This window comes from Cnephaeus nilssonii, assembly GCF_951640355.1.
Source record: "Cnephaeus nilssonii genome assembly, chromosome: 19".
NCBI classification, from domain to species: domain Eukaryota; kingdom Metazoa; phylum Chordata; class Mammalia; order Chiroptera; family Vespertilionidae; genus Cnephaeus; species Cnephaeus nilssonii.
Genome location: NC_137090.1, coordinates 49,623,581 through 49,645,601, shown reverse-complemented (window position 1 = coordinate 49,645,601; position 22,021 = coordinate 49,623,581). Strand labels below are relative to the sequence as shown.

Here is a 22,021-nt window from a genome sequence, read left to right as displayed (position 1 = left end):
TTTGAGGGCATGGCAGTCAGCATATTCCCTCCTTATTGGCTGTGGGCACCGCCATCTTTGTGAGGGCGTGACAATTAGCATATTCCCTCTTTATTAGATAGGATGATTGATGTTGACTTATGCCATAGAAAATTGAAATTATGAATATAATATTTATAGCAATTTGTCTTTAAAGCGTCCTTTGTAGTATAGGTAGGTAAACTATTTTTTAACAAATTGTCAAGAATGGGGTATGAAAAAGGGAAAAGGGGAGTTTAAGTCAGGCTCTATAACACAGCCCCACCGCTGGTACAATGTCTGATTCATGGCTGCGTTATGGCTGATTTCAAGTGGTCAGCTCTAAGGGGGCAGTTACAGAAGATGTGAATAAAAGTGCGAGGGAAGGTCTAAAGATAGAGGGATAGGTCTAAAGCATAATATGCTAATTAGACTGGACGACCTTCTGGACGAAGCTGGGGCTGGGAGGGCCAAGCCCCTTGCATTGAATTTTGTGCATCGGGCCTCTAGTGATTATATAAAATCTCTGTACCAGGTTATTCTGTTGTCTTAGAGTACTTTTCACCGTCTGAAGTTAGCAGTTCCTGTATTTTCAGGCTTGCTGTGCTGAAACGCACTGTAGGAGCGGGAGCCTTGTTTGTGCTGTGTGCAGCCTGACCCTGGAGAGGTGTTCATCACACACTTACTGCATGAGCAGTTGCTAAACAAACCTAATTTTGTGGGGGAGGAGTGTTTTTATGTGACATGCTCACCTCTGGCATGAGCATTCGTCTTTTGAAAATTTACTTTGTAGGTTCCCCCTCCCCCTGTAATATAGAAACATTATACATATCTGTAGTTTCTTGATGCTTTAAAGTTGAGTTTAGCAGTGGTATGATTCATAGTTGTACTTACTGCTTAGTAATAAATGCTGTTCCTCATTTGCCAGCTTCCTTTTTTCCCTAAGCCACCGGCTCTCAAGCTGTCTGCCCAGGAGCTGTTTAATGTCCTGCCTGCCCCGAAGCCTGGGCCACAGGTCTGACCAACTGTGGGAACCTCTGGGGTAGGCCCAAGAGGAGTAAAGCCGGCCCTGGGGAGTAAAGCCTCTGGCGAGTGCAGTGTGCGCGCCCCTGGGCTCCGGTGGCCGATGCAGTGTGCGGCTTTGTTCTGTTGAAGTTTCCTCCTCCGTCTCCCCTCCACTGCTGATTAGTAGAGTGCCCTTTGAGACAGGGAGCGTTAGCAGGCAACACTCCGACTCTCAGCAGCTCAAAATGGATGTTGCCCATTGACCGAGGCTCCTAGTGCTGACGGCTAGTGGGAGCTCAGTCCCCCTGTCCGCAGATAACACCCTTCAGATGAGATCCTGGTGGCCTCCTTCTCCAGTGCTAACATAGCGGTGGGAAGCATCTGAAATAAAAAAACTCTGCCAGTTTTTCCATTATCTAAGGGATGCATGTTCATTTATGATAGTGTAGAAAATGCAAGAAGTATCTCATAATCTTATTACACAAAGACAACTGTTGTTCACATGTTAATGTATTTCCTTCTGGACTTTTTATGTTGTTGTTAATCCTCACCCAAGGATATTTTTTTCCATTGATTTTTAGAGTGGAAGGCAGGGAGAGAGAGAATCATCAATGTGAGAGAGACACATCAATTGGTTGCCTCCCGCATGCACCCTGACTGGAACCTGCAACTGAGGTACATGCCCTTGACTGGGAATCGAACCCAAGACTCTTTGGTGTTCAGTCTGATGGTCTAACCACTGAAAACACTGTCCAGAGCTGGACTTCTTTTTTTTTTAAGCATTTTCTTTTTCAGGGTTGCAGTTACAGTGTAGATCAAGCATGTCAAACTCAAAGGCTAACACAGGCCAAATAAGCAAGATTTAAGTATATGTGGGCCACAAAAAAACAAAAGCTTCAGTTTTCATAGAAACGTAGGTTTATTTTGATAGAGACATGCTGAATACAAAGGGCTGAAATAAATGTCATCGTTAACATAAAATAATAGAACATTTTAATAAAAATTAATATTTTTTCTTGAACCTTAACTTATCAGACACTGAATAACTGCACAAATTAATACGCGTAATGCAAATAAACCTATTTTTCTTGTTCTCCAAAAGTGAAATATTTCCTGTTGCGCACACCAAACAAGCCAGTCCAAGACTAATGACGTGGCCATCGGCTACTAAAATATTCGCTGCTAGTATTAGTGGAGAGAAATGGTGCACCTGTGCGTAAGGTACATAAGGGAAATGAATACAACATGATTATAGTAATTAGCGAACGTGGTAGTTCGTTTTTAATAATTATGTATAACAGGATATTGTAAAAATTAAGTTACGAATTTTTATTAAAATGTTTCTCACATACCGTTATATTGACTGGGCCACAAAAATACTCATTGTGGGCCGCATGCGGGCTGCAAGTTTGACATGCTTGGTGTAGATGCAACTTTATCTCTGCTTTTTGTCTCACAACATTATAATAGAAGCATTCTCTCATTTCTCCGCAGTCCTGTAAACGTTTTAACAGCTGTACTCAGCATCCCACTGGGTGAAGCTTCCTGAGTCATCCTCAGCTGGGGGCCAGGCACTCACAGTCACAGCGGACAGCCCTGCCATTTTCAGTGCCGGGGTCCTGCTGCCTGGACTGGGAGCGTGGGCAGTCTAAGCCCTGGCTGTGGGGTTTTGTCGTGGCGACCATCTGTGGGCAAAGCAACCAGGTTCTTAACCTGGGGAGCAATGGAAGTTCAGACCAAGACCCACATCCCCCAAAGGCAGTTGTACTAACAAATCTGATCACAGGTCTGAGGAGGGTGCCATGAGAACAAAACGGATGTAATGTTTTGTATTATGCAGATAATAAAACAACAGTATTGTACAAGTGTCATTCACAGCCATGTGACATTCTCAGAGCACATTTTTCAAGATGTTTGTTCATTTGCTCATTTTGTAGGTCCCTGCGTGCAGGGCTGGTGCTGAGCAGTAGGGCTCAGTCGGCTGCTGAGGCCTGGCCCTTGGTGAGCTTCCCGTTCGGCAGAGGCAGACATACTGATGTTGCGCCAAGTGGAGCGCTGGAGGGGCTGGGCAGGTGGTTCAGAGCTCCTGTGACTATTGAGCTGCTCTAATCCCCCCACACACACACACTCATGCCCTCACCCCCTGGTGTTCGTGAGTAGGTATACTTTTGATTCATTCACACCAGGGGACTATTGCTGTGTTGGTTGTCACTTTTTTCCTTGATAGTCTAAGAAGTCAGGTATTGCATGTTTTAAAAATTCTTGCTGCACACCTGTTGAAAATTGCTGCTGTAAGAAGCTGCTATAGGCATCTAACGTCTTTAGGTTTTGATTGAATTAAAAAATAGATAAGTATGTCTTTGTTGAAATTCATGCCTTGCCCTGTGCCTCCTCACAAATTTGAGTGCCAGTGTTCAGAGCCCCCACCTTCCCACCTCCCTCCTCCACTCCCACCTGGAGAGCCGTCGTGGTTCCCAGTTCCACCCAAAGAGCAGCTTTCACGGGGTAAAGCGACAGGAGCCATGGGGACCCCTGGAGAAGCAGCAGTGAGGAGAGTGGCTCCATGTTTTGGACAAGCCCCCTTCCACACCCCTCAGCGTCCCCCCCCCCCCCACACACACACACAGGTTGGTGGTCTTGGGATGCAGCCCAAGGAGAGAGCTTAGCCTCACTCTTTGTTTCAGATGGAGGTGAGCTGTGACTCCTGCAGACAAGTAAAAGGTTGCCTTTTATCCATGTGCTCTGCGCTCCCCCTCCCCCCGCACTCCCTCTCCCCCCATGGCTCTGGCTCTGCCTTCTTCCTCCCTGGGTTTCAGCTTCTGTGTCTGTAACCGGAGGTGGCAGCACCAATATGGTGACGAGTGTGTGAGGTGTGTCCTTGGAAGTCACAGCCACTGTTTCACAGGGACTAAACTTGGAAATAAACTGACACGTGTTTGAACTCTGCTCTGTGCCTGGAACAGGCTGCATGGCTCCTACCATCTTGGGGAGCTGGCTGCACCGCCAGCAGGTCCGTAGTGCAGAATGCATAAGTACCAGTGGTGAGGGGCAGGTGAGGCCCCGAGGGACACACGGAGCAGATGCCCTCTGTGTGCTCGCAGAGCACCGGCCTGCTCTTGGTGCCCAGGGGTGGGTGAGGGCATCTGTGGCGAGTGAAGCCCGTAGGAGCCCCTGCCCTGTGGAGCATTCTGGTGGCACAGTTGGGGAAGGCTTGCTAGATAGATGACAGCATTGGAGCTGACACATGAGGAGAAGGGACAGTCCAAGGCAGAAGGAGCTAGGGGACTCCCACAGCTGAATGTAGGCTGCTGTGACAGGTGCCCAGGGGCAGGATGCACTCATGAGCAGGGCAGGGCCGCTAAAGAGCCAGGGGTGGGTCCATTCCCTGCGTGGTGAGGATGCCTGTGTGCAGGGAGGTGGTGGGGCACTGAGATGTGCCCTGGACAGGCTTTGACCGGTAGCTTCCCAGGGATGCTGCAATGAAGTGCAAACCCGGTGGCTTTCGGTTGTCCACCCTTTGGGAGCCAACACTGGTCTGCAGCCGTGCTCCCTCAGAAACCGTAGGGAGGCTCGGTCCTGGCCTTGCCCAGCTCCTGGCGGCCGGCCCTGGCGCCTTGGCTAGCAGTTGCAGCGCTCTAGTCCCCGTCCCCGTCAGATGCGCTCCTTGTGCATCTGCGCCTGTGTCTCTTCTCTTGTGAGGACACCAGCCCTATTGGATCAGGGCCCACCCTGCTTCAGTGTGGCCTCATCTTACCGAATTACATCTGCAACAACATTTCCAAATACGGCTCCATGCTGAGGTGCTGAGGTGAGGTCTTCAGCATGTCATCCGGGGCCAGTGCTGACGGCCCTGGTCAGAAGAAAGCACTGCAGGTGCTGAGTCCACTCGCACAGCCGAGGTCACAGCTGCCCCCGTTGGTGGGGAAGCGGGGAGCCTTGCTGCTGAAAGTCTTCGTGAGCCAGGCCTCTGACTGGATGGTCAGCAATGTCTCCAGGTATCAGAACCTCCGTTAATCAGAACCTGGCCCCTTTTCAGCTCCTGCAAAGCTGCAGTCCTGGCCTGAGAGCCCACATTGCTCCTGGGCTGGTCCTATTGCATCACTGCTCTGCGTAGACCTTCCCAAAGCCTCCAGGGGCCTCTGGAATGACCAAGGCTCTTCCATCTGGGGCACCTTCTGCCTATACCAGCCTCAGAGCCCTCCACCCCCTGAGCGAAACTCCCACCTGCTCTGTGTCTGGCCTCTGCTCCCCACCTCTGCTCCAATATCTCATGTCAGAACGACTCCCTGACCTCTGAACACAGAAGCCTCCTCTGTCCGGCACTCCCTCCCCTCGTCACTTAGGTGGGCATCTCCGTGCTGGAATGCACACTTGCTCGGGAGAGTGGGGCCTTTGCCCAGGCTGAGCTTGCGTGGAAAGGACTGTGGTCTCCGAGCCCCGAAGGTTGTTAGGAGCAAGCGCGAGACCCGGCTCTAAGACTTGGCTTTGAGTTCTGCCAACTGTGAGAGTCATTTAACCTTTTGGGACCTGTGGGAAGGGTTGCTAATAAAGAGCAAGATCTTCAGGGTCAGACTTTCTCTCACTGGCTAGGTGACCTTGGGCAAGTTCCTCACCTCACTCCCTCAGCCATGGTCTGTAAGTTAGGGCAGTGGTCGGCAAACTCATTAGTCAACAGAGCCAAGTATCAACAGCACAACGATTGAAATTTCTTTTGAGAGCCAAATTGTTTAAACTTAAACTTCTAACACCACTTCTTCAAAATAGACTCGCCCAGGCCGTGGAATTTTGTGGAAGAGCCACACTCAAGGGGCCAAAGAGCTGCATGTGGCTCGCGAGCCGCAGTTTGCCGACCACGGAGTTAGGGGGTTTGGGAGCAGTATCCCCTCCTAGACTGAGGGTTCTTTGAGATGCTGGTGAGTATTGTGTGGGTGAGGCGTTGGACTAAGTGCTTGCTCGTCACATATTAACTCATTTAGTCCTCACTGCCACCCTAGGAGGCAGGTACTCTGCCTCTGTTCTGCAGATGAGAAAACCGAGGCACAGAGAATTACTTGCCTATACCAAGGTCACGTATTGAGAAACGGCAGAGCCCAGATCTGAGCTCAGGTGTTTGGGCTTGCCCTCCACATTGGGCTGCCTCTCATGCTGAAAACACTCTGCCTAGGTCAGCCCGAGGCAAGACACACACACACAAGGCATTACACACACAAGGAATGGACGAGGTTCCCTGCGGGTACATGCCAGAAAGACGCACCCACACATCCACACATGGAGCATGCATTAGAAAGCTTTTCTGGGTGGGATCACAAGACAATGTCAACAGTTGTTTCCTCTGGGAGAGGAGTGGCTCTCGCTTCCTTTGGTGCCGAGTGTTTAAGAAGTTCTCCCAGCAGCACTTCAGCATGCCTCCTGGAGGTGAGCCGTTGCCACCTAACAAAGTCATCCAATACTGCGTACACAGTTTTGCCAGCTGTCCTGAAAGTGTCTTCCAGCTGTGTCTAACCCTAGGCCACCCAGGACCACGTGCTGCACTGCTTGTCCTGTCCCTTTAGTCGCATTGCAGTGAATTCCCTTTTCTCTTGACCCTACTGTACAGGGGACCCGGCAGTTGCCTTGCAGCGCCCCTGGGTCGGGGTTGGTTCATGCGCTGCCTTGTGCAGTGCTTGGCTCAGTTCTCATTCTACACGTCTGTGAACTGGGAAACAGATCCAGGGTCTGGATTGGAATCAAGTTAGAGGTGTTGCCAGGAGCATCATGGGTGGTGGGATGATGTCATCTGACAGGCAGGGGTTGCCATAGCATCAGGTGCCTTCAGTTTGTCACTCTGTTGTACAGTCATACCTCCCTGGCAGCTTGAGAGTGAGCTGGGTGATGGCACTTTGCTACACTTCTCATCTTGCGCCTCTTGGGCCTTCCCCCGTGGATTTATATCTTTTTTCTCTTTTCATTCTACCTGGGGCAATCTGAACTTATTTCTCGTAATTTGCCTCATTAAACTAAAAGTAGCCTTTCCTGCTCCTCCCTGTGAAGTGGTGGTGCGGGCCTGGAGCTTCTCCCAGGGGGCGCGGAGAGGGCGGGGTGTCCTCACCCGAGGGTACTGGCACAGGAAACGGCCTGTACAACTGCAGGAAGGGGCTGCCCGTGGGGGAAGACTGCGCAGGCACTTCGCTGCCGTGTAGTCATGAGGAAGGAGCTTAGCTGGACTGGGAACGGTCGCTGGAGGCAGATGCTGGCCCTGGGCTCGGTGTGGGCTCCCAGCCCCTCCCTCAAAGGGCCACAGCAGCAGAAAGAGGAGGTGGAGACCACAGTCTATGTTCCCATGAAGGCCTGGGCCACCACAGCTACCCATTGATGGTTCCACTACGTGAGATAGGCGTGCCCACAGGAGCTCGGTCCCCAGGGTCTGGTGTTATGGGGTGGGACAGAGCAGTGCCGGGCCAGGTACATCCTCCAGGGAGAGCCGCTGTGTCAGAGGCACTGCTGACCCTTCCACAAGCCCCACTGGGCTCCATTTCACAAAGAGGAAGGAGCCCAGAGAGGTCGGGCCAGGTGTGGCTGGTCTCACTGCTAGTGAATGGTGGTGATAGGATTCGAACCCTGGTCAGCTGAGGGGCACAGGGCCATGAGTGGTGGCAGCAGTGCTTGAGCCCAGTGCGGTCTTCTTGGGCCCCTGAGGCCTGGAGAAATGTCTTGTGTGCCTGTGTGTCCAGCTTCCACTGGGGACACATGGACTTGAGCCCCTCGGCCTGCAGGAGGCCCACATGCCTGAGAACGTGACCCGAGTCATGCTGTCACCTCAAAGAGCCATTTGACAGTCAAGTCACGTCCCACTGTGTGTTCCCATCCATCAGCATGTGTGATTGTAGACGCTGCTATCTTTAGGAAAATTGCAAAACCTAGCGATGAGAAGAAGCAGCTTTCTGTTTTTCTCTTACCTTGACTGCTTTGCCTTCTTCCTTCAAAATGACCCCAACCTGACCAGCTGAAGCGTCTGTTAGGACATCTTCCGGTCTCTGTTGGGGAGCATGTTTGGGCACGAGGGCCTTCCCGCAGCACAGGGTCCGCAGGCCCCGGGAGGGGAGGCGTGAGGCCGGAGGGCCTGGTCTCCTGCACTGGGGGCCTCCGCGCCTGTGCTTTCAGGGGATGTTGGGCTTTTCCAGCTCTCGGGCCCACCTCCCCCTCAGGCTTTCCCAGGCCAGGCACCAGCCGGGCCCACCTCCCCCTCAGGCTTTCCCAGGCCAGGCACCAGCGGGCCCACCTCCCCCTCAGGCTTTCCTAGGCCAGGCACCAGACGGGAAGGACAGGGGTGAGGCCTGTGTTTATACCTCTGGCTTTGGGCTCTTCCAGGTGGGATCTTAGCGGCAGGACAGGGCGATGGTGTGCTCGCGCTCCTGCCGTGATTCACTCGCTGTGATGGCAAGTGCTGTTCGCCTTCCACAGGCGCTGGCTGAGCAAGCACTTGGTCCAGCCGAGGGTGGGCAGTTCTCGGGCACTTGTTTTCCCCACTGGTCCCTGCGAGTTGTGGACCTGCAGATCGTCAGAGTAGGCCCAGGGCCGCACTCAGGTAGTCAGAAGGGTCCATTCAGGCCCATCGCACAACCATGTCTGTGTTCACTGTCATGTGCACGGCACAGAGGCCCTTTGTGGGGCCGAGATGCTGTCACTAATGCAAAAACATCTCTGTTGGAATCCTCCTCGCAGCTGAGACCTCTGTGTGAGCTCAGCTGATGCTCAGGGCTAGTGGCTGTGAATTCTGCCACCTGCGGAACTGAGAGCTTGTGCCTCCATTCATAAAAGCCACAGCATTTAGGGGAATACCCTTTGTCTTTAATTTCCACATTGATGTGGGAAGCTATTTCCGTGGTGGTGGCGGCTGTGCATCGTTCTAACAGCGTCACTCTGGGTAGATAAAGCAGGTGCATTTGCATTTGAAGCCAGCCTGGCCTCGCAGATGTGCTGAACGGCGCCGAGGACAGGGAGGCTCATTGCTCTGGGAGGTCACCGTTCGGAGCCCTAGCCCATTCATCCCGTGCTGCCAAGGCCGCTTTCCCTGCCAAGACGGGGCTGTGCTCTGAGCACTTTTTGGGATGTGAGGTAGGATATGAGGTCTTCTTTTTTCACTCACCATTTCCACTTGGTAGTAAATGAAGGGTGTCAGATGCACTGTGTTGGTTTCAAATGGAGTTTTGTGAAGCAAGCCTGAGAGAGTCTTTATCAGGAAGGAGGCTGGGAGCGGGCAGTGTGAATGGCTGGTGGTCCGGACAGAAGAGCTGCACTCAGTCCAGTAGAGCCCCCCGAACGTCTCCCACACGCCTCCGGAACTGTCCCCCACAAGCGCCCCCGAAGCATCTGGCGCTGTGCCCACCATTTGGATGGGAACGGCTCTGCCTCCAGAGCACAATGAAGCCCTGACGCAGTACTGGGGCGGGCTAAGCGATGTTTGAGAGCAAAACAGGTACCTTGGTTTGGTACGTTATTAGGAAATCAAATGATTAAGATGGACTTGAGGACATTTGGATGCCATCTAGCTTTATTTCTAAAGAAATGCTTTGTAAAATACTGTGGTGATGCACTAGGCGGGGATTTGACCTGATTTTATCTAGAAGAATATCTTTTTTTATAATGGCAGCATTTTTTGGATGGTTCTTTGGTTGATAATAAATCATAGCAAACACCACTGAATTGTTCTGAATGAAATCTTGCCGACGTATGTTTTATGTGTTTTTTTCTTAATTGTGTGACAAAGCAACGCCACTTAGAGTCTCCTAGCCTGCACTACGCCAGCCTGTGCCCGGAGCAGCCCCGGCCTCACCTGTTCTTCTGTGGATTCCTCCACGGCCCCAGCTGTACCCAGCCCTCTTCTCCTGTTTAATTCACTGCGGCCAGAACCCAGCCATCTAGAAACCTCATCTGTCAGAAATCATTCCCCACCTTTTTCTTTCTCCCAGAGGCAGGTCCTAAGCGCTGAGTTAAGATTGGAGATTTAGGCAAAAGCAGGATTTTGGTGAGTCCTGATGATTGGGTTTGTTAGAGTGGACGCAAGGAAAGAAGGAGCAAACTAATACACCGTTAAAGCATTTTCAAGCAGTTACCATCAGCCATGAAGTTGAGTTCTCTACCTCTGTCTGTCCATCCATGTGCATGCAGCATCTATCCACTCAGTGGCTGTTTATTTGCCAGCTGCTCTGTCAACCTTGTTAGTAGATGTAATAGTGAGAAGGCTGGCCCGGGGCTTCCCCAAATAGTGTGTCTTCTGGCATTCACCTACCAAAGTGCAGAATGGGGACGAGTGCCATGAGAGAGGAGGTGCTGACCCAACCCCAGCGGGAGGGCCGTCCTGGACACCCTGGCACTGGGAAGCTGAGCTCTGAGACCTGAGGAGGAGTGGGGGGCGGGGGGCGCTGAGGACCCGCATGCACGGAGGCCCAGAGGAAGGACAGGTGCAGAACCGTCTATGACAGGGGTTCCAATCCTCTCTCAGATGGCCGACCTCCCTTGGAGAATTTCAGAGAGGTGTGGATCCTGTCCTGGGGGGAGGGCAGAGATGGCCGCACACTTAGGCACATGCTCCCAGAGCTTTATATCTAATTTCTGGAGGCACTGAGACTCCCTGACGCACACACTGTGATAGGCTGAGAGCCCCAGCATGGTTTATTTACAGGGAGACTAGCCTCTCTTACGCTTCTTTCCTTGGGCTTTGTCACACCAGCTAGGAGCTGTCTCATCCCTTCAGAAAAGCTGTCTTTCTAGGAGCTTACAGGAGTTTAAAGGAGCATATGCTTGTGTGTTTTTTCAAGTTGGTGTACAGTTTCACTTAAAAAAACGAAAGTTTTCAGGGTTACTGCAGAACTGTTTAGCTGTCATTGTCCATGACCCTGAAAGCCATGAGCTACAAAGGGAGATGCTCATGCCGGGGGTGTCGCAGTGGCGCTCTGGTCCATAGGTGCCCTGCACTTGTTTGATGCTCTTTGATCCAGGTTTTCAGGAGCTATACTCTCCATCTTTTACAAAACGAGCTCCACTCAGGAGCAGGCAGCTCTGCAATGCAGGCTGAGGGGCGGATCCTTGGGGGCCCGAGGGCTGGGCGTGTGCCTGAAGCATCTTCTCTCGGTTGACGCCACGTGGCGGTTGTGAAACCACATTTGACATTACTTGATTTACACCTTGAAATGTTCGCAAACCTTTCAATCCCCATATTGCTGGGGTATTGCCAGACGTGTGGGTGTGAGGTGGGAACGGGTGTGATTTGCCTGGGTACCTACTGAGCATGAACCTGTGCTTTGCCTTTCCCACAGCCACTTCCCCTCGGGTGTCCTCCGAGCTGGAGCAGGCCCGGCCCCAGACTAGCGGAGAAGAGGAACTGCAGCTGCAGCTGGCGCTTGCCATGAGCAGAGAAGTAGCTGAGCAGGTTGTGCCCAGGCCCACTGTGTGCTGCCCTGTGCCGGGGGGCAGGGACCCCAGGGAGAACAAGCACCTGCCCTGTCCCCACGCTCTGCAAATGACTTGTGTTGCCACCTGGGTGTTCTGTCACCTCCTTCCCCCCAGTCAGGGCGGGGTCCTACGCGAAGTTACATTTAGGAAAGGTCTTCAGGGAAGGAAGGCTTTGCCAAGGGACAAACCAGTCAAAGTGCTTCCCAGAAACCCTTTGGCCGACACTGCCAAGCCTCACGAGCTCGCTCTGCACAAGCTGAGTGTCCACGGCTTCCTCGACGCCGGTGTGTGGGCTCACCGCCGGCTTAGCCCTGGGCAGTCCGGCGAGATGAGCCAGCAGCATCTGAGCACAGGAAACATACTACAGACAGTTAGATGGGAGCACAGGTGCATCCCCTGGCCCATTTAGTCCATAGCATGCCTATGATTTGTTACATTTATAATAAAATGTAACGGATTTACTTACTAATATTTAATCATTATGTAAAAGCTAGGATGACCCAGTCTTTTGCATATGGTGGCTATAATGAATCATTTTTGTTAGAAAATAGTCATTTCTGGAGAAATGCACAGCGGGAGGGGGACAATATGTGATTTTCCTCTTGAATTCCTTTCTGGGTTGTCAGATTTTCTACTTTTATAAGCTGACCTATTGCTGCTATATTTGGAATTATAAAGCCATTTTCATTTTGATAAAAAACATTTGAGAATAAGTATTCCCTTTCCCCAATTTGTGGTGCCTGTGCCCCAGTCTCCCTGGGACCCCAAGGCGGGTGTGGGGTGAGCAGGGAGTCACAGAAGAGTCACTGTGTCCTGCAAGTTGTTTCCGAGTCCTCTTTTGAAATAGCACGTGATACAATCTTGCGTTTCCTGGTTCTGGCCCGGTTGCTTTGTTCTGTAGAGTGATGTCATTGCAGTTACCCCAGCTTCAAGTTCATTGTCCTCTCCAGGAAGAGCGCCTCCGGCGGGGTGATGATCTCAGACTGCAGATGGCCCTGGAAGAAAGCCGGAGAGACACCGTTAAAGTTCCAAAAAAGCAGGAGGTGAGTGCTTCGCTAGAAGGTGAGCGCGTGGAGACTGCCCCGCAGTAGTTGCTGAAGGGCCCAACCCACCCACAGTGCAGTGCGCATGCCCCGTGGAGCTCTCCCACGGGCGGCTTCTCTTCATTCTGCAAGTAGTCCTGAGGCCTGAAATGAGCAAGAGCGAGGTGAGGATGGGATTGACAATATGTTTTGGCCTCCTGAGACCACCCGAGAGAAATGGGCATGGACAAGGGGCCTAGTTGCCTAGGTTCCCATTCCCCGTGCTAGTTCGTATGTACCTCAGTCCCCCTGTGAAATAGCAGGTAGTAGAGCCCACCTCATGCAGTGATGGTGGCCGTTGGTGACGTAAGCTAAATGTCAGGTGCTTTGGAACCATTTCCTGGCACAGGGTCAGCCCTCGTAGTGCTGGTCTTCCTTGCTGTCGTCATTTCTATGCCAGGCTTCCTGCTTCGTACCTCAAGGTGACCAGGACATGGCTCTGCTCCCAACAAGCTCATCATCCAGCCAGGATTCAGCCCCTCCAACCACAGGGCCAGGGGCTCCAGTGGCCACCTGCATCACAGTCCCAAAAGCATCCTGGCAGCTAGCGCACAAGGCGGTGGGTGTGCGCTCTGGAAGGAGGAGGAAGCCTGGGGTCGTGCAGGAAAGCCCTAGGACTGTCTGAAAGTGGGCAGGTCATTAGGCACATAGTCAATAGCTCAGTGTGGCTATGGTAATGCCGGGGGCAGGGGGACATGGGGCTGCTCAGTACCAAGGCTTCTCGCCCCTCAAGAGGGACTCTACTCTAGTAAGAAGCACAGGCAATATTTATGGCTGACAGGTGGATGTTTGCTGGACTGTAGCCAAGTAAAACTTGTCCCCTTCTCTTTTTCTCAAAAGCCCAGCTCCTACCCACAGCAGACCACTCTGTTGGATTTAATGGACGCCCTCCCCAGCTCAGGCCCTGCTGCCAAGCAAGCTGAGCCCTGGGGCCCGTCAGCCTCAGCTAACCAGACCAACCCCTGGGGGGGGCCCGCAGCCCCAGCCAGCACTTCAAATCCCTGGCCATGCGGTAAAGATCCCCTCGTCTGTCTCCTGCATGCTTGTTGAATGGGTGAGGGCAGCAGGGCAGAGCTGCTTGCTCTCTCTCATCTGGCAGAGGTGGGGTGAGTCTGGCCCCTGGTGGGGACCCAGGCTGCTGCTCTCCTCCTGAGGACTTTAGGGCCTCACGCTCTGTCATTCTGCTTTGAATGGTTTCTGCTTTGGTGGAGGAAAAGTAGCCTTCCTCTCTGCTTCGCACGTGCATCAGAAATGGCTTGTCCCACCACCGGGACGCGTCAGCTCTCTCAGCCTCAGAATTGCACCCAGCACCCAGGTTAACGAACTGTAATATACAACATGAAATGTGGAAATCAAGTTGCTATGATGTACTTACATGACTGCTAACGAAAAGGGAATACATTTGCTGTAATTGTTCTTACTAGTTAATACAATAGTAAATCAGTTTACTAGGCTACATGAACATTTTGAAGTTCTGTTTAATGCCAAATGTAAGAGACCTTGTAAGAAGAGCTCTGAAGCCTGAGTGTAGCATGATGGGTTTGATGTGGGTGGAGATCTTGGGCACATGGGTTTGCCCGGCAGGCAATGGCTTCCCACCCCACCCGCACTCTGGGACGGGCAGCAGCACTCACTCTGGGTGCTCTGGGCCCCACAGGCCATGTGGTCTGTGGTTTTCTGCCTAGGAACTTTGAATTGTGTATTTTGTGGCAACTTGCCTATGTCTGTTGGGATCTCTGTTCCCCAAACTAGAACCATCTTTTGTATTCAGCTGGGTTCCCTGGATGCTTGCTGAAGTGTACCAAATGCCAGGCTCCATCCTGTCATGCAGGGACCCAGACACAACCAAGGTTCCGGTCAGGTGTGGGCTGGGCCTTGGTGGCAGTGGAGAGCTCAGGCAGTGGAGGGCAGGGCTGAGCTCAGGAGATGGGGCTGATCAGGAGTTGGGGTGGGGGGTGAGGCAGGCCTGTTCAAGGGAGAGCAGGAGTGTTCCCAGCAGAAGGCTCGCTGTGGGGCAGGAGGGCATGCAGTGGTGTAGCTGGTACAGGCATGGGGGCCTGCCTGGTGTACGTTGGGCAGCAGGGGGTTGAGGTGGAGGTGGGGAGAATGAGAGCTGGAAAGCGGGGATGGTGGCTGCCTGGTTACTCAGGGCCTGGCAGCTTTGCCAAGTGCTTGGACGTGTCCAGAAGACAATGTTGGCACCAGGTGTCCTTGGGTGATGTTGTTGGCTTCAGGGACTTAGACAGACAGAGCCCCACCCTACCTGGCAGGAGCCCTCTGGGCCTTGGGACAAACCCTAGGCCAAATGGTGCACAGTTCCTGCTCACTGACGGCCAGCACCAAGGCTGCCAGGAGCTTGGTTTGTGTGGTCCATGGTCGTGTGCCGTGCCCCAGCCTATGGTGGACTGTCTTCCTGAGCGCGCGTGGGCAGCGAGGCGGGTCTGCTGGAGGTGCCCACTCGGCACTGCCTGTGGGGAAGCAGTGGTGTTGGCCGCCCTAAGTTATGGATAAGGACATGCTTCAGGAAAGACTGTCAGTCCCTTTCAGAACGGTAACTGGTCATTGAACAAATGGGCGGTCTTCTCCGGAGGAGCCTGGGAGAGGAAGGCAACTGAATTATGCTGAGTCAGCGGCTGGTTCTGGGGCGGGGCTTGGGGGCCGGGTGGTGGGACGGAGACAGCTTTCCCTTCTACCCTGTTTCTGCTGTTTGTGTTACCTGGTTGGAAGCGGTAGAATAAATATTTTGTAAATGAACAAGTTTGCCCAGCCCTTCCTTTGGCTGGTGGACAGGGCTCTGTCCTGGAACTGAATGATTGAGCCAGGGATGTGACCCTCACGGGGAACTGGGGAGTCTCCTGTTGTGGGGCAGGACCATCTCTGGCAGTTGGGGTTCTCACACTGCAGGCAGCATAGAGGCTGACCAGAGGTGGGTGCAGTTGGGGAAGGTAGCTGGTGCCCAGAGGCAGATGTTTGCTCTTCCAGTTCACTTTTAATCAAGATAGAACTCGTATAGCGTAAGATTCACTGTTTTAACCGTTGAGTGGCAGTTCCGTGGTTCTTAGCCACTCATCAGCATTGATTGCAGGGCGTTTCTGTCAGCCTGTCCCTGTCAGCAGTCCCTCCCTGGTACCCCTCCCCCAGCCGTCTCTGGATTTGCCCATTCTGGACATTTCGTATGTGTAATGGAATCACACATGTGGCCCTTGTGACTCGTTTCTTTCACTTCAAGTGTTTTCCAAGTTCACCCACATACTAGCATGTATCCCTACTGCATTCCTTTTTATGGCTGAACAATACTCCATTTTATAGATAGTACCACATTTTGTTTAGCCATTTAGCAGTAGGTGGATATTTGGGTCACTTCCACTTTGGGGCTGTTATGAATCTAATTTTTAAAAGAAACGATTGAAACCTGCATTTTTGAAATATATTAATATTTAAATGTTGGCAATGTTTGGGGCTAATCAAAATATATCTGCAGGTGCCCACAGGTGGTTCATGGACTGCCATCTGTCTTCTTCTGCTTCCTGACCCAGGGCCCTCTCTTTGGTTCTGACACATTTGGCATTTTCCCAGGGACTTGGGAGAAAACAGGCCGCTAAAGGCTAGAGAGGCTCTTCGTGTTGTGGGATCACACAGCAAATTAGAGGCAGGCCCCATGCTCTGCTCCTCGGTGCTCGAGTCGTCACATGGTCCTAAGACTGCTGCGAGGCCTTCTGTGGGGGCAGGTCCTGGGAGAGCCATCTCAGCCTCCAGCACTGGCAGTAACTGGATGAAAATGCTTGCTGATCTGCTTCCTTTTTTCTCTGGGCACTTAGGTTTTGATGTGGTTGGGTCATAGTGTATATACAATTGTGTGTACATATATAATATATCCTACCTAATAAAAGAGTGATATGCAAATTGACCGTACCTTCGCTACACCCACCAGCCAATCAGCAAGTATGCAAATAAACCCAACCTTGATGGCTACAGCCACAGAGAGCAGGAGGGAGGCTTGGGTTTCCCAGGCAACGAGGAAGCCAAGCTTTCCGCAGGCCCTTGCCGGCCTAAGCCTCCATTCAAGGCTACAAAGTTTCAATTATAGAAGGTAAACAAATCCAAACAGAAATGGCGGCAGCCACGTAGCTGGAGAGAGCAGGCTAGGGTTGCCCCCAGCAACGGAGGAAGCCAAGCTTTCCACCTGCCCTGGCTGGCCTAGGCCTCCACTCCAGGCTACAAAGTTTCAATTATAGAAGGTGAATTAACCCCAACAGAAATGGCTGCCCCCACACCACGGAGCAAGCAGAAGGCTTGGCTCCGCTCCAGGCTACAAAGTTTCAATTGTAGAAGGAAAATAAATTCCAGATACTAGGGCCTCCGCTTGGGTCACCAGGGGTCGTGGCTGGCCTGCAAACCACCACAGGCCCCTCGCTCAGGCCACCCCATGCCCCAAGGGAACCCCCACCCTGATCCTGGACACCCTTCAGGGCAAACCAGCTGGCCCCCACCCGTGCACCAGGCGTCTATCCTATCTAATAAAAGAGTAATATGCAGATTGACAATCACTCCAACACACAATATGGCTGCCCCCATGTGGTCAAAGATCCTGCCCCCATGTGGACACAAGATGGCCACCACAAGATGGCCAACAGGGGAGAGCAGTTGAGAGGGACCAGGCCTGCAAGGGAGGGCAGTTGGAGGTGATCAACCCTGCAGGGGAGGGCAGTTAGGGGTGACCAGGCCTGCAGGGGAGGGAAGTTGGGGGCAAACAGGCTGGCAGGGGAGCAGTTAGGCATCAGTCAGGCTGGCAGCGGAGTGGTTAGGGGGTGATCAGGCTGGCAGGCAGAAACGGTTAGGGGTAATCAGGAAGGCAGGCAGGCGAGCAGTTGGGAGCCAGCAGTCCTGGATTGTGAGAGGGATGTTCGACTGTCCTCAAGGGGTTCCAGATTGGAGAGGGTGCAGGCAGGGCTGAGGGACACCCCCCCCCTCCGTGCACGAATTTCGTGCACCGGGCCTGTAGTATATGTATAAAGGGGGGGAGAGAGAGAGGGTGGGGGGAGGGAGAGGGAGAGGGAGAGGGAGATATTGAGGTTTCCATTTGTACCACATGATGAGCATTTCCAGGCATGTGAACACTCTACACAGCGTGGCTCCAGGGGACCATGCCGGGCTAGACCCTGTTGGACGGGGGTGGCTTTGCACTCTCAGAACTCCGCTCCCCTGGCGCTGCAGGAGTCTGATGCCAGCTGCCGAGTTCCCCCGAGCATGGGAGCAGCCCCCTGACCTTCATCTCCCAAGACACAGCCCCGAGCACCGTGTGGGTCAGGTTCACGGATTAGTCTCTAGTAAAGTCTGCTGGCGTGTGTTTTCAGGGCCGCCCCACTGCCCTGAACATCCTCATAAATTAGAAAGATTAGAGGGTCTTTCAGACATTGTTAGTCGCACCCTCTGGATGAAAGAAACACTGTTTTGAAAGCCTCTGTTTGTAGCAAGCCCTGCCATTCCCATTTCTTCCCAAGTAGCGTGGGGCAGCTTGGCCTGAGAGGAAATTCTAAGGACTGAGAGGAGGAAGCTGGAGCCTGCCAGGTCAGCGGGCACTTCCCCCGCCGTCCGACACAAAGCAGCCCGCCTGGCATGAGGCGGGCGCACGCCTGTGACTCGGGCCCTGCTGGCTCCTGCCAGTGGCAGGTGGTGCTGCTGGCTTCTCGGTGACGCCCTCCGAGGGGGCTTAGTTCTTTCTGTGACTTCCTCCTGGCACACATGAATATTCAAGTGCAAGGCTGCAGCCGCGGACCGTGAAAGGGCTCTCAGAGAAGCCGGCCGGACGCTGCTTGATCTTTCCGCCCTTGGTTCATCCCCCTTTCCTTGCATTCATGGACTTGCCCCAGCATTTATTTATCGGGTGTGTGGAGACCCGGGCCTCCAAGGACATGGAGGGCAGAGCACACAGCCGCCTCGCCGCGAATCCCTGTGCCTCCAGGAGGAAGGCCGTGCTATCAGCAAGCCCTCACGGGGATGTGCCCCTGCTGCCCGCTCTCTCAGCCCAGGTCTTTGGAGGGCGGCCGAAACATGGTCTGAGCCAGGGTAGCTGAGGAACGTGTGGTGCCGCAGTGCGCGGCCTCCTGTGCCTCCGCAGGCACCTGGTGGAGCCGAGAGTCGGCGTCGGGTCCTGGACGCGCCTAGGCTAAGCAGCTTATCCTCGGTCATCTGGCTGATGTGGGGTCAGCAGGGTTTGAACTGAACTCGTCTCTCATTTCCCATCCAAAGCTCTGCGCTGTGACCAGGTCTGTCCTGTGCGTGGCTTCCCCTCAGCCCAGCGTATGGGCTGCAGCACGGGGCAGCATGTAGGATGCTGGTTTATCAAGGTCTTGGCCATGCTGTTGTTTCAGCAGGTTCTAAAGGGGAGCAGAGCCCATGGAAACTAACTGGAGGTGTCAGAAAAGGCTCTTGATTCCAGGGCGGGGCGCCTGGGGGGCCTTGCCAGAGAGCCAGGATGATGGCTCTCAGCAGAAGCCTGTCTGGAGAGTGTTTACCCAGCTTCACGGGTCAAAGCGTTGGTGTAGAGAGAGCCCTTCCAGAAAAGTTGCGATACTTCACAGTAACCCATAGTGACAGGAGTTTAGCAGTTTGGGGGGAAAGTAGTGTTTTCAGGTCCTTGTGGCCCAAGAGTAGGCCCGGGAGTGAAGCAGGCCTTCGCTTCTGGTGTCTTGCACATGCAGCTGTGTGAGTCGCTGCGGGCTTGCCTGTCTCAGGTCAGGAGGGCACGCCCGGCCCTGGGCTAGTGGGTGGTGAAGGAGAGCTCCCAGGTTTGCCTGCTTGGGGGCAGCCTGGGTTCCCTAAATGCCTGGTCCGTCCTTTGTGTGTGTCTTGCTGTCTGCCTAGCAAACTCTTGTTTATTCTTGAAAACATGCTCAGATGTTCCAGCGTGGGCAGACGTGGGCAGCCCTACCTCACCCCATCCCGTGGCCACCGGCTCCGTGACTCACCTGTGTCTTCTCTCAGAGGAAGGCCTGGGCCTGGGCCTGGTGGATGCTCTCCGGGTGTTGCTCAGAAAGCGTGAGGAGACTCCACAGATCACCTGTCTGTGGGAGGCAAGGCTGGACCCCATAGATGTCCCTCCATTCCGGCCTGTATGTCCAAGCTGGGCCATCAGACGGTGGGCCTCACGTCCGAGGAGGGCGTGACCCAAAGCGTGAGTGCTCCAGGAGCTCAGTGGTGCTCCCGCATCCAAGCTCCCATCCCAGTCGCCTGGGCAACTTCTAAAAACCCGAGTGCCCGGGCCGCCCCAGAATGGGGGGCGGTGAGGTGGGGTGGGTGGGGAGGGGAGGGGACACACTAGTATGTTACTAAAATCCCCCAGGAGCGTCCCCGGACAGCCCCAGTTGAAAAGCTCTGGGCTGGTGCCCAGTTGCATGGTGAGTGAAGTCCCACTAAATCCACGGTGTTGGAGCGCTTCCTGTGCAGACTGTCAGAGCTCAGAGCAGCCCTTACCTGTATGTGTTCCCCGCACCTGAATCAGACATTTACCTGGAACTCGAGAGGTGCTGCTGACCTCAGTGTTCAAGGCTGCCTCTCTGGAGGGCAGACAGACTGCAGCCATGAGGGTCTGTGGTTGCCTTCATTGGTTCCCATCAGCCCCCAGGAGTTACTGAGCTCCTTCTGTGGGTCAGGCTCAGGGAAGCAGATGGGCAGAGCAGACCAGCCCTGTTCCTGGGAACTCACGCTGTAGCTGGGGAGACAGGCAGATTCTCACAGGAGCCAGGGCAGGGGATGCATAGTCCTGTGAGGGGCTCTGGTCTGGGTTTAGACAGGAAAGTAAGCGTACCCTGTGACAGACAGGATGACGTAGAGGCTGTAGGGTGGAAACGGTGCCTTCCCAGCAGGTCCCATGTGTGCACACATACGTGCACTCATACATGCACACACAACACACGCATGTACACACACATACACGTACACGGAGTGAGCTGGGATGCAGTCTGGTCTGGACGCTGTGCTGTAAGCAGTTCAGCAGGATTCAGTGCTCAGATGACCACCAGGACTCGGGTCCCCCTCTCCCTCCAGCCTCAGAGCTTGAGGTCCCGCTGTCTTAGGTGCCGGCCTCCTGTTCCCAGGCCATAGCCCGGGGATGGGGAGGGTGTCTCTGCGGCTCCTGTACTCTTCTAGGGTTTGCGTGAGGGTTGGGGCTGGGGGACTTTGCAGATGGACTGTAGTTGGTGAAGAGCCTCCCCTGCTGCCAGGGCAGGGTTAGGCACTCAGACGGACTGGGAGTGGGCCGGGGGAACCCTCCTGAGGAGAGTGGGCGAGCCCTTCAGGAGGGGATGGTGCGGGAGAGGACTGGAGAGTGCCTCCTGATGGCGGGGAAGAGGAAGGATGGCAGCTCTGTCTGCAAGGGGGTGCGGGCCACGCAGCAGGGTCCCTCTGACCGAGCTTGTTCAGTTCTTCCTGCCCCCTATGGGGGCGCGAGGGGAGGTGGAGGAGGAGGGTGTGTTGATTCCTCTGGCTCCTCCAGCCCGGGTCTTCCTGTGGCCTACTTGCTGGGTCCTCCCCGTGTCATCGCAGGGTCTCTGAAGACACTTCCCAGCGCTGTGACGTGCAGTCCAGCTGTCCCTGATGCAGCTGCCACCACATCACTTCCTCCAGTCGCGATGGAGACCAAGGCCTGTGAGGCTGTGGTTCCAGCTGGGACCAGGTCCCGTGTCCTGATAGGCTCGGTGCACCCAGCGGAGTGGCCTGGGGAGAGCGGGCTCAGTCACGGAGCTTGTTCTGCAGAGGGGCTGGGAGACAAGGAGGGGCTTCTGGAGGCTGGGGTTTGGGGCAGCGGCAGGAGAAGCCCTAAGTTCACACAGGAGTTGACAGACCCGGAGCAAAGGACAGGCACGCGTGCCCAAGGGGTGGTGGGAATGGAGCTTGCAGGAGTGTTTCCAGCTCGCAAGCTGGGAAGTACTGAGAGCAGCGCGCTCCTGCCCGCCCTCAGCTGCTCTGGGGCAAACGTGGTGCTGGGGCTGCGTGGTAAGTGCTCCAGAGGAAGCCGAGTGGAGGACCAGGGCAGAAGGGAAAGGTGGAGGGACTCGGGCCAGAGGCGGCCGCTGGGGAGCGTGCCCTCCGGTGTGTTTGGGGACCGGAGGGAGGTCATGGAGGCAGAATGAAGATATCTGACACACACACATCTGTGTGCGTTCCGGAAAAGTTAATGTTTGAAAAGATTATGACAAGGGCTTTTTAAGGTGCTCCTTCTCAGATCTGGGAAGCCTAGCGAGTCATAAGCAGGATAAGAGAAATCCCCAGAAAACCAGAGAAAGAGGACATCTTAAATGGACCCACAGGAATGGCAGCCGGACGACTGCTGACCTCCCAGCGACAGCAGGGCCCGAGGCCGGCGGGCTGAACTCGCTGGGCGCTGGAGGAACGTCCTGTCACCTGGAATCCCATTCCAGCAACGTCGTCTTTCCTCCAAGCAGTCTGTGTTCCGGGAAGGTTTCCTTCAAGAGTGACGGCGATGGTAACCTTCCGAGTAACGGAGC

General features: G+C 54.1%; 1 protein-coding gene across 3 annotated transcripts in view; it reads left to right on the top strand.

Moving 5' to 3' along the window:
• The window catches only part of EPN2 (epsin 2), a 105,555-nt gene that overhangs the window by 71,060 nt on the left and 12,474 nt on the right, over nucleotides 1-22,021 (top strand). For all 3 annotated transcript variants that reach the window (XM_079798134.1, XM_079798135.1, XM_079798133.1), the window contains 3 exons: nucleotides 11,298-11,410; nucleotides 12,384-12,476; nucleotides 13,356-13,527. In XM_079798134.1, coding sequence (XP_079654260.1) covers nucleotides 11,298-11,410; nucleotides 12,384-12,476; nucleotides 13,356-13,527 — 378 coding nt within the window. The remainder of the gene's footprint in view (nucleotides 1-11,297; nucleotides 11,411-12,383; nucleotides 12,477-13,355; nucleotides 13,528-22,021) is intronic.